The sequence below is a fragment of the Chaetodon trifascialis genome, chromosome 23, assembly GCF_039877785.1.
Source record: "Chaetodon trifascialis isolate fChaTrf1 chromosome 23, fChaTrf1.hap1, whole genome shotgun sequence".
NCBI lineage: Eukaryota > Metazoa > Chordata > Actinopteri > Chaetodontiformes > Chaetodontidae > Chaetodon > Chaetodon trifascialis.
Window position 1 is genome coordinate 14,415,776 of NC_092078.1, and position 12,006 is coordinate 14,427,781.

Here is a 12,006-nt window from a genome sequence, read left to right on the forward strand (position 1 = left end):
ATCCACCCACCAACCACAACCACACCTCTATCATGCTCATCCATCAGCAGAACAGACGCTTTGTCTCATGTGTCCAGAGTCTTTAAGATGCACAAAGTAAATGCTCAGTTTCCAGTGTCTGAAGAGTCTGATATATATTGGTGTTTTTTTTAAGCAGCATTGTTTTTGCTGCACCTTCTCAGTCTTTGATGTGTGTGAGTATGGCTGGAAACCAGTCTTCCTGTTGTTGCATGTTGCCTGTTCGTTACTTTTCTACACATGACAAGGGAGACGGTAACACTCAAAACGTGTGGACGGATGAACGGACGGACACAGTAATGAAATCTGAAACACAAACTTTGGTCAGCTGGACACCTTGGAGACGCTTGACAGACGCAGATGTGAACGGTGATGTGTCTCAGCTGTCCACTTGTGACTGGGTCACCCAACACACACGTTAATGCCAGCTGTCAATATGGTCAGTGATAGCAAGTGTGATTTGGCCTTCATGGACGTCACCAAGTTCCTCTCAGAGCTGAACCTCAAACTCCAGCAGCTTCTCAGCTCTCTGCTTTCAAATGAGAAATCAAAGTCAAATTAAAGCTGTGGATAATGCAACTGGAAAGAGGAAACAAAAGCCGGCTGTTGTTGAGGTCTGAGATAAATGACTGAACTCACAATACAGACGTAGGAGAAGAAGTAATACCAACAAAGTCACCTGTGAGTGACCCCCTGACGACCCTGGACAGGCTATAACTTCCGGTGTCGTCAGAGGATCTGTTCCTTTGTTCTTGTCGCTTCGCAGGTGTACTACGGTCGTAGCATTAGCTTGGAGCTAATTATCACCGTTACTTGACAGTTGCTGGAAGTACGCATTAGAAGCTTGTCGCCGGTAGCCTTGTGACCGCTCATTGCTGGTCAGAGCTGCGAGGTGCTTGCCCCCCAAGGGCTGCGGCAAGCTGTCCCTCCGGGAGGCGGTGTGTGCTGTCTCACCAGCATCGGGGACACTCCTTTCTTCAGTTCGTCCTCATCTTACAGTGGACTCGACTGGTACCACTACTCAGCGCATATTGTACTTTGTTGGTGACGGCAGTGTTCTTGCTCCCTCTCCCAGCTTAGTTGTGCCCTGTTATCTTTACAGTTAGCAACAGTGTGTTTATTATTTGGTGGCAACTTGGTTGTACCTGTTTTGTTAATAGCTTTGCAGTAACGACCTGTTGGTGACGGCTGTGTTTTCGCTCCCTCTCCCAGCATAGGTGTGTTTGTTCTGTCTTGTTACGGTTAGCAGCAGTGCTTTCGCTCGGGCTAATCTCGCGATTGTGCCTTGCACTTTTTCAGCATCCCTTCTTGATTTGGAGTTAGCAGCGGTGCTTGCTGTGTTAATTTGTTTGTTTTGGTGGCAACTCGGTCGTACCCGTGCTGTTTTTTATAGCTTCAGCATTCCATATTTGGCTCACTTGTTGTGTGGTTGCAACTTTGCTGGGAAGTCGGGTTTTTTGCTACCATTCCCAGCATACATTGTTTTTTGAGTGTGGTTCTTCATAATTGGTGGCAAGCGCCATTATGATGACTTCTCACTCTTGCACCGCCTGTATGGCTCCTCTGCAGCCTGAGGACGGTCATGACCTTTGCCCCTCATGTCTTGGCCTCGTGCACCTGAGGGAAGGTCTTTCAGAGGACCCCTGCATGAACTGAAGCTTCATGCCCCGGGCAGTGAAGGCTGCAAGACTGGCTGAGGTGGAACGACTTTTTGGTGGTGTCCCCTCACCAGAAGGCCTAACTGATGCTCACAGGCTGTCCCCAGCCGACACTAGCCGGCCCAAGCGGCGGGCTCCAGACACTGACAGTGCTTCCTCCAGGAAGAAGGCTAAAGAATGTAGGTTTGCTTCCAGGGTGGACCTCCTGACAGCAGAGCTTAATCAGATGAAGTCCATCTTTTTAGCCCTCCAGACGGGGACTGGTGCAGGGAGTGCGTGTACGTCTGTCCCTCCTGTGGCTTTGTCGGGTCCAGAGGATGACATCCTCCCAACGGTGGCTTTGGCCACTGAATTTGGGGAATATGTGGCAGACACTGTCTCTCATGACACCATCTCCCATCCCTCAGAAGCAGGCTCTCGTTCCTCGGCCCATAGTTCAGGTGGTTGCTCAGAGGGAAGCTCCATGGGGGCCATCATTCGCTTGGCCTTGGTTCGCCTGCAGCTAGATGTGCCGCAAGCCCAACCGGCTCCGGTGAGCACATTTTTCAGGCGCAGTTCAGCCCCTGCCACATTCACTGTGCCTCCTTCAAATGAGTACCTGAAGGAGTTGCATGCATGTTGGAGAGATTCTAGGGCTCTTTCTCACGCAACGTCTGGTGGCCGAACACTGGCAGCCATGCAGGATGCGGCCAGGTTTGGCCTTGGCCGCATGCCAGCTGTTGAGCCAATGGTGGCTGCACTCATAGTCTCTCCTGATGAGGCCCTGAGGTGGAACGCAAGGTGTCCTTCACCCCAGTGTCGTGTCACAGATGATTTGCTCTCCAAAGCCTATGATGCAGCAGCTTGTGTGGGACGCATCGGTAACTCGATGTCACACCGCATGCTTGCCCTCTCAGCCTGCCTTCAGGAGACGACACAAGACGCATCAGCTCATAATTTTAGTGATGCGTCCCTGCAGGCTTTCGCCCTAATGACCAGGGAGCTAGGGCATGTGATGTCCACCCTGGTCCAGGCTTGCTGCCAGGTTTGGCTGGCTCAGTCGCCCCTCTCAGAGGCGTGTAGAAGGACCCTTCACAGCGTCCTGGTGGAACCAGGAGAGTTGTTTGGGTCAGCCGCTTTAGAGGCACTAGAGCGGACGGTCCAAGCCAGGCAGACTAGACAGCAGCTCTCAGGTCTCCACAGGAGCGTACCTCCCCCTGTTCGCCCTACAAGTTCTTCAGCAGCTACGCAGCGCCGCTCTCAGCCACACTGGTGGTTGGTCGGTGGTTCACTTCCATCGACCTGAAGGATGCCTATTTTCATTTTCTGCAGAGCCCGATCCATTGCTGAGTAATCTGATTAATTGCTGAGTATTCACCCCGTGAGTTCGCCTCATTCATTCTGGTCGGCGTTTACATCCCGCCACAGGCCAACATGCAGGACGCACAGCGCGCGCTCGCAGACCAGATACTGCGTGTGGAGCGGACCAATCTGGACTCTTTAGTTATTGTCCTAGGCGACTTTAACAAAAGTAACCTTACTTACGAACTCCCCAAATACAGACAGTTTATTAAATGCCCGACCAGAGAGGAGAATATTCTGGATCACTGTTTCACCACTGTCAGGGATGCTTATCACGCGGTCACCCGCGCCGCACTCGGCCACTCCGACCACGTCATGGTCCACCTGATTCCTACGTACAGGCAGAAACTAAAGCTCTGCAAGGAAGTGGACCAGCGAGGCTGTGGAGGATCTCCAGGCGTGTTTGGACTCTACTGACTGGTATGTGTTCAGGACTGCTACCAACAGTCTGGATGAGTACACGGAGGCTGTGACGTCCTACATCAGCTTCTGTGAGGACTGCTGTGTTCCATCACGCACCAGGGTGAGTTACAACAATGACAAACCCTGGTTCACGGCCAAACTCGGACAGTTAAGGTTGGCAAAGGAAGAGGCCTTCAGGAGTGGGGACAAAGACAGATTCAGAGAGGCGAAGTACAGGTTTAGCAAGGCGGTGAAAGAGGCTAAACGGCTGTAATCTGAGAAGCTCCAACACCACTTCTCAGCTTATGACTCTGCATCTGTCTGGAAAGGGCTTAGGCAAATCACCAACTACAAGCCTAAAGCCCCCCAGTCCATCAACGATCGACGCCTAGCCAACGACCTGAATGAGTTCTACTGCCGCTTTGAAAGGCAAAGGGACAGTCCAGCAACCACCCCCCACGACACCTCCCAACAGCTCCAGCTCCAGTCACCTCCACCAATTCCCACCTTAAAGGACCCCCCCACCCACCCACCCACCTCAGTGACGACTCTTTCCATTCATGAGAGAGATGTCAACAAACTCTTCAGGAGACAGAACCCCCGGAAAGCAGCTGGACCAGATTTTGTCTCCCCATCTGCCTTGAAGCACTGTGCTGATCAGCTGTCTCCAGTGTTCACAGACATTTTTAACACCTCACTGGAGACATGTCACGTGCCAGCCTGCTTCAAGTCCTCAACCATCATCCCAGTTCCCAAGAAGCCAAGGACTACAGGACTTAATGACTTCAGACCCGTTGCCCTGACCTCTGTGGAGCGCCTTGTGCTCTCACACCTCAAAGACATCACCGACCCTCTCCTGGACCCCCTGCAGTTTGCCTACAGAGCCAACAGGTCTGTAGACGACGCGGTCAACCTGGCCCTCCACCTCATCCTCCAGCACCTGGACTCCGCAGGAACCTACGCCAGGATCCTGTTTGTGGATTTCAGCTCTGCCTTTAACACCATCATCCCAACCCTGCTCCAGGAGAAGCTCTCCCAGCTGAGCGTGCCTGACTCCACCTGCAGATGGATTACAGACTTCCTGTCTGACAGGAAACAGTGCGTGAAGCTGGGGAAACACATCTCTGACTCAAAGACCATCAGCACCGGATCCCCTCAGGGCTGTGTTCTTTCTCCTCTGCTCTTCAAGAAAGCACAGCAGAGGATGTACTTCCTACGGCAACTGAAGAAATTCAGTCTGCCAAAGACAATGATGGTGCACTTCTACACAGCCATCATTGAGTCCATCCTCAGCTCCTCCATCACCATCTGGTACGCTGCCAAGGACAAGGGCAGACTGCAGCGTGTCATTCGGTCTGCAGAGAAGGTGATCGGCTGCAATCTCCCGTCTCTCCAGGACCTGTACACCTCCAGAACCCTGAGGTGTGCAGGAAAGATTGTGGCTGATCCCTCCCACCCTGGACATAAACTCTTTGAGACACTCCCCTGTCCATCAGGACCAAAACCTCACGCCACAAAAACAGTTTTTTCCCGTCTGCTGTCAGCCTTATTAACAAGGCCCGGAACCCCCCCCCCCCGACACTTCACACTTCACCTCTGACTCTACTTGTCAGTGACATTGCCACAACCATATGCGTTACATTAACGCTCTACTCGGACTCCCTTGAAAAAACAGTCTGTGCCTCTGTTTAAAAAAAAAAAAAAAAAGACTTGTGTACATATATTTATATTGTGAGATTTTTTTATTTTTTACTACTGTTACAGTTCTTCTATTGTTGTATTTTTTACTTATTTTCTTATTTTTATATTATTTACTTACTGTCATATTTTTAACTTTTTAATTGCTTCTTCTTGATAGCTGTGTCATGCACCAACCACACCAAAGCAAATTCCTCGTATGTGTAAAAATCGTACTTGGCAATAAAGCTTTTTCTGATTTCTGATTCTGATTCTGATTGCTGAGTAAGTGCACTGGGGCCGTCCAGAATACTGTTCTGAATGCCAGGGCACCATCTACCCGGGTGCAGTATGAGAACAGGTGGCGGCTGTTCTCTGGTTGGTGTTCAGGAAGGCATGAGGACCCTGTGGACTGCTCTGTGCCTACTATTTTGGAATTTTTGCAGTCTCTTCTGGATGGCAGTCGGTCCCCCTCTACCCTGAAGGTGTACGTGGCCGCCATTTCATCTCGACATGTTCCAGTCGATAACAACACGGTGGGATGCCACAGGTTGCTGTCCCTCTTCTTGAAGGGGGCTCTGAGACTACACCCCCACGACTGCCAAGAGCTCCAGCATGGGACCTGCCTTTGGTGCTGGATGCTCTATGCTCGCCACCCTTTGAGCCCCTGGCACAGGCAGGCCTACGGTGGTTGTCAGTGAAGACTGCCTTCCTCCTCGCTATCACCTTGGCGAAACGTGTTAGTGAGCTTCATGCCTTGTCGATCAGCAGTTCTTGCCTGCGGTGGAACTCAGACGGTTCAGGGATCACCCTATGGCCAAATCCGGCATTCTTGCCTAAAGTTTTGTCAACCTCGCACCTTAATCAGTCTATCCAGCTGGCTCAGTTTGACCCGCCAGTAGGGGAAGGGGACGAGAAGTCGGTGCTGTTGTGTCCTGTGCGGGCCCTGAGAGCCTATGTGGACAGTACTGTGGGTATACGCCAGTCGGACCAGCTTTTTGTGTGTTTTGGTGGTCCTAAGAAAGGTTGTGCTCTCTCCAAACAGCGTCTGTCTCACTGGATCGTGGACGTCATTTGTCACACATATAAGATGGGTGATCGTCACCTGCCATCTGGCGTGAGGTGCCACTCTGTGAGAAGTGTCTCCACATCATGGGCTGCCCTGAGAGGGGTGCCCCTGGAGGCAATATGTGCCGCAGCCTAGTGGGCGTCACCAAGCACCTTTGCAAGGTTCTGTCGAGGAAACATTGCCTCTCCTCACCCACTGGGTGTGGTCCTCCTACCAAGTTCTTCTGCTTCTAGTCAATGAGGTATGCATTTTGGATTCCTCGTGACTCTGTTGGTATTAGGCATCCAGTGCTTAAGGCACCGCCTCTGGCGGTCAGGAAGGATGAGATAGAACGACAGTTACGTATGTAACTACGGTTCTATGAATCCTGGATGACCGCCAGAGCATTCAGTCACTCAGAATCCTCGTGGCTTCACGAGGAGATTCTGCAGGAACAGATCCTCTGACGACACCGGAAGTTATAGCCTGTCCGGGATCGTCAGGGGGTCACTCACAGGTGACTTTGTTGGTATTACTTCTTGACCTGCGCATGCGCGAGACGGAGTCATTCAACTCAACTCAACTCAACTCAACTCAACCCAACCCAACTTTATTTATAAAGCACTTTAAAAAAAAAACAACCATTCAGTGTTTAACGCACCGCCTCTGGCGCTCATCCAGGATTCATAGAACCGTTACATACGTAACTGTCGATTTATTGTCACAAAAACAATCTGCTGAAAATTGGAGAGGAGATCCCGGTTTTTGCCCGGTTGATGAGTGTGGATTGACTACAAAGCAACAACAAGCTCAAACCTACAACAGCCTCTCTACAGTGGGGTGCTGGAGGTGGTTGGCGTGCGATGCCGGTGAGCTTTTTGGCCTGAACAAATAAGTGGCCTCTCTATTCATTAGTTTATTCATTGTGTGCTTGGTTAACTGCTGTTTTCTCTCTAGCTGGAGAGGAGCTGTTGGGCCTAAATGGGTGGCAGTCCCGTGTCCTCTTCACTGATCTCTGACTGTGGAGCATTCAGAGTCACTTGGATAGTGTGGGACATTCATGTGTGGTGTGTAGCATCAGGACCCTTCCCCCTCAGCTGCTCCCTCCTGTAGCAGTTAGCCGCCAGCCCTGTTCTGGCATCAGATTCTGTATCTCTTAAGCAGCTGTACTGTAGGTATCTCAGTTTCAGGAAGAAGACACAGTCATCTGTGCTGCACAAAGCATCTTTTCTAAAAGCAGGGTGCTGATGTATGAAGGCGAAAGAGTGAAATGAGTATCTGTATCTTCAGAAAGAGGATAGATGTAAACCTCTGGTGTGAAAGGAGTAGCAGCTTTTGTTCCTTGTGGTTTTGTCGCAGAGAGCTGAAGGCCAGTCCTCCTGTGGCTTTCGCTCTGCACACATTGTTTCACCACAGTGGAAAATGGACTTGTTGCATACTCACACATGCATCAAACACAGCCATGGCGGAAAGCTACAAAACTTTTTCTACACTGGTGCATGTTTTGTCCTCAACAAGTCATGTGTACATCATTGTCTTTGCCGGCTTCTCCTCCTTCAAACCTCAAATGTGTGTGGGGCTTTTAACAATCAAGAACAAACAAAATGAAAAAGTATAAGAGGAAGAAGCATGTGAGAATCAAAACTAAACATGAGAGAAAATAATATGTTCAATTGAAATGGACAGCAGTGATCCTGTAAGCTAAAGTCTAATGTTGGCACAGAATTCAAAGGTTGCTCCAGAATAACAGAAACAGTGTGCAGCATGGCTTCAAAGAGGAGCAAAATGGGTCCGAGTGTTGTGAGGACATAAGAGATGGACATAACAGGACCAGGAAATAGTAGAGCAGTAATAAAAATACAGCAGTTGTGTCCACACTTGATTTGAATAAATGGCTTTCAGTCAGTCAGCAGTCAAAATGTCTTAAAGAGGATGATGAAATGTTGTGTAACTTCCATTATTTCTTATTATCAGGACACTCTGTGGTGGATTATTGCTCAGGTAACAACAGAGACATGGCAACGTGAAGTCACTATTATTTATTAGCATGAGACTCCTCACAGGTCAAACACTGCTGTCTTCTCAGGTACAGAATTTGGGACAGTGGCATTACTCTTGGCTGACGTCTTCCTGTGGTGACACTTTATGTTTTGACTCACACAGACGATGTTTGTCACCACAGATGGACTGCTTTAGTCCATCCTTACTTATTTCTTTCTGATTTTCCAGTCGCATGAAGAGGCTGATTATTTAGTCAAAACAAAGTAGGTCAGTCTTCACAGCTTCTTTTTCTACTTTGCTTTAAGGCTTTGACTTCAGAGGCCCACTGACGTTCCTCTCAGCTGTGCTCACACCACACTGTGCTGCCTCTTCCTGTGAGGTGTGTTTCACTCACTCCTCCCTCCAACAGACAAACCGTTTGACTCTCTCTACGAGGAAGTTTGGCAGTCATCAGTGTCCTTTGTGTGACAGACACTTTGACCATGAACTTGAAAGAAATAACATGTGCCAATTCTCCATGAACACACAGTAGGAGCTTCTTTATGAACATGTTTTGCAGCCACGCATACAGAAAAGTTTGACCTCATCAGCGTCATTGAATTTGTTTAATTTTATATACTGAATTTGATGCAGCAACAGGTTTCAAACAAGTTTGGACAGGAGCAACAAAAGACTGGGAAAGTTGAGAAAAGATCCACAGTCTGAGCCTCAGATCCTGACACAGAGATCCAGCCTGAAACAACCAGCAGAGACGACCAGAGAGACGAACACTGACTGTAATAAGGCCAAAAAAACAAAAGTCCTTCAGGTCTAATCTGCACGCTGAAATTCTGCTGGCTTCTACATTATCTGGTGCTGAGAATAATGACGAGCCTGAACGTACTGAGTGTGCAGAGAAGTAAAACTGTTAGCAAGGTGAAGCTCATCATTGTGCGTTCAGTGTCTCTGCAGGGAGAGTTTGCATCACTGAGCTCCGACAAGAGGCTCAGAGAGGCTTCGAGAGGCGGGGTCTCTTTGTTTGTTCACACTGACCAGCCAATGCAAAGCGATGCCTTCAGGTAGATATGTTCTGTCCTCCGATCATCTACCTACCATCTATCCTTTTGGAAAAGGATTCATTCACATCTTGCTGATGCTCAAATCTGTCCTCCTGACACCCACCAACGTGTCTTCTCAGACTTCTGGATTATTCTCGACTTCTCCTGAAGCCCTTTCAGTTTCTTATCCAGTGACATGAAAATCGGCTGTGGACACTGAGTTGTGGTCACATGTAGACTTTCCTGTTTGTGCAGCAACACATGAACAAACAAACAAAAGGGGACGCACACTCTTTCAGCTCGTCCAATCACTGGATAGAAATCTCTAACACTGTAGCTGTGCCTTTGTTCAACACTGTTGTCTGCTGCTCTCATGAGCTGTCGACTCAGTAAGTGTGTTTCCATCGCACTGCACATTTTCATTGTGGGTATAAAAGACCTGAGTGGAAACACCAGGAATTAAAAAACAAAATTGAAGTGTCAATAGAAATGCAGTATGTTTGATATTTATTCCAGTATTACATTTGTTCCATTACACACTGAACAGCACATTAATATGACGAAGCTTCAGTTCTACTCTGAGCTGCAGCTACAGTTGCTTCCTCGAGGCTCCTCCTCCATTAAACACCAACCAGACAAAGAAAACAGAGGAGACAGAGAGTTTGGCTCCAAAGCAGAATCAACACTGTCGCACAGAAAGCAGTTTGTAAGAATATACAGTGTTTATTACAAAACTGGATTTTTTACAGTGATGGCGAGTCTGACTGTCAACAGCATGAAATGATGAAGCAACATTTCCACTCTGAGCTGTGGTTCAGGATGTTTCCTGAGTCGCTCTGGTGGCAGCATACACAACACAGGGCTCCAGCTGGTCCTCTGATGGAGGCCTTCGGCTGCTTTTTCCTTTCGGATGGAAAGTCAGAGCTGCGTAGTTCAGAGCATCAGAGCCCAGGTTCTGTCAATAAAATATTTACAGTCACTCGTCTTATGTGGCTGAGTTTGTCAGAAAAAACAAAATGAGAAATGACTTGAAGCAGACGACACAGAAAAGATGGACTGTGATCGATGTTAATCTCAGGTTACCTCGCTGTGCTGTGGGGTCTGTTCCTCTGTATGAGCTGAAAAACACAAAACAACATCTGGTTAGTTCATTGGTCCAAAATGTTGTTGCGAACAATTTCTGAAAAGCAGGAAGTTGCATTTTAAGTAATAAGTACCTGTGTGAGGTTTGCTGATTTTGACAATCAGACCAATGACGACGGTGACGAGGACAATGATCAGAGAGCCCAGGATCACACTCGTCAGCTTTGTGATTCCATCACACGCTTCAACAACAAAGATCAATAAATGAAACTTTCTGTGGAGTTTTCTACCTCTCATAAGTTGACATCAGTCTTCATTTGGACAGTGACTAAAAATCTGTTTCTTTCCAATCACAATGCAGACAGACACAACAGCAATCTTACCGTGAACCTTTAAATATGTTGCACTGACGATTACTGACTTTCCATCTGAGTAAAATCCACAGAAATACAGTCCAGAGTCGGATGAATCCACTTGTTTGATCTTGAGAAAGAGGGTCGTGCGATTGGAAATCATATTAAATTTGCTGTTTTGAAATCCATCACAGAATGATGCGTTGCCATCAAAGGTCATCATGGAGGAGATGCAGGTGACATTGTGTCTGTTGGCCAGTTTGAACCAGAATATGTGAGAGGGCACAGCTGTGAAGTTGGAGCACAGCAGTGTGACTTCTTCACCAGGCTGAACCTCCACAGTGTGAAACTCAGAAACTGAGATCCAAACTGAAACAAACAGCAAGAAAATTATCCACAAACCTGGAACTCAACAGGAAGCAAACAGTGCTCGTAAATGATGGAATTAAAGAAAAGTGCATTTCAGTTCTGGCAGATCACTGAAGGAAAGTTAGAAATTGTTGAATTGAGGAAAAAAAAATCCACATATGGGTACTTACAGAAGGTACAGAGTAAAGCTGTGATCAAGGTAAAGTTCATCATTGTGTGTTCAGTGTGAGAGCACCACTGCAATGGTTGGAACTGAACTGTGCTCCAGTGAGAACAGTCTCAATGTAAAGAGGCGGAGTGTCTTTGGTTTATCCGGCTGCTCACACTCACAAGATAAATGAACTTGGTTCAAATGAACAGCTGCGAGGAGAACAGGAGGAAGTTATTGTCTGGTTTGGATTTGAATGTAGACTTTAGATCTCTGATGATTTCGCTATTTTCCACATCAGGACACTTCAGTTCTGCTTCATGCTCATGTGCCATGTTCACTGACTGCAGGAAAAATCACTAGCCATGCTTGAAAAATATCAAAGTGAGTGAGTCTCAAATGAAAATCTTATTCTCAACAAAAAATAAATAAATAAATATTCATACTTCAAAAATGACATTTCGTTGTGATGGAGTTGCTTCATTCATTCATACTTAATGCTTCTACATCGAAATGATGTTGTGCAGTGATGTTAATGTTATTAACAAAAAGTGCACATTGCATGATCTTTGCTGGACTGTGATGTTTTCTCAACAGAAGTGGATGAAATGATTGTGTCAGTAACAGCAGCTGAACTCTTACCTGGCCAGTGACAGTTATTGAATTAGTGTTTGCAGAGTAGTGGAGATCGATGGGACCCTCACCTGCTGTGATCTGTCATGTCTTGGAAATGTGCAGCCTTTAGCAGAGTGGATGCTTTTTTATAAGACTGTGCAGGCGTCACCCAGTTTGACACAGGATGAAAAAATACTCAAAGATTTCTACAAATACAAAAAACCTTCACTTTACAGTCCTTTTCTGCTCTGAAGGC

At 47.6% G+C, this 12,006-nt stretch overlaps 1 protein-coding gene across 1 annotated transcript; it reads right to left on the minus strand.

Moving 5' to 3' along the window:
- Positions 1-9,946: 9,946 nt before the first annotated feature.
- Positions 9,947-11,249, minus strand: LOC139351518 (uncharacterized). Its single transcript, XM_070993457.1, has 5 exons — positions 11,158-11,249; positions 10,649-10,987; positions 10,400-10,507; positions 10,266-10,300; positions 9,947-10,137 (listed from the first exon to the last, which is right to left on the minus strand). The coding sequence occupies exons 1-5, from the start codon at positions 11,198-11,200 to the stop codon at positions 9,997-9,999; spliced, it is 666 nt and encodes a 221-aa protein (XP_070849558.1). The 5' UTR covers positions 11,201-11,249; the 3' UTR covers positions 9,947-9,996.
- Between the last annotated feature and the right edge of the window lie 757 nt (positions 11,250-12,006).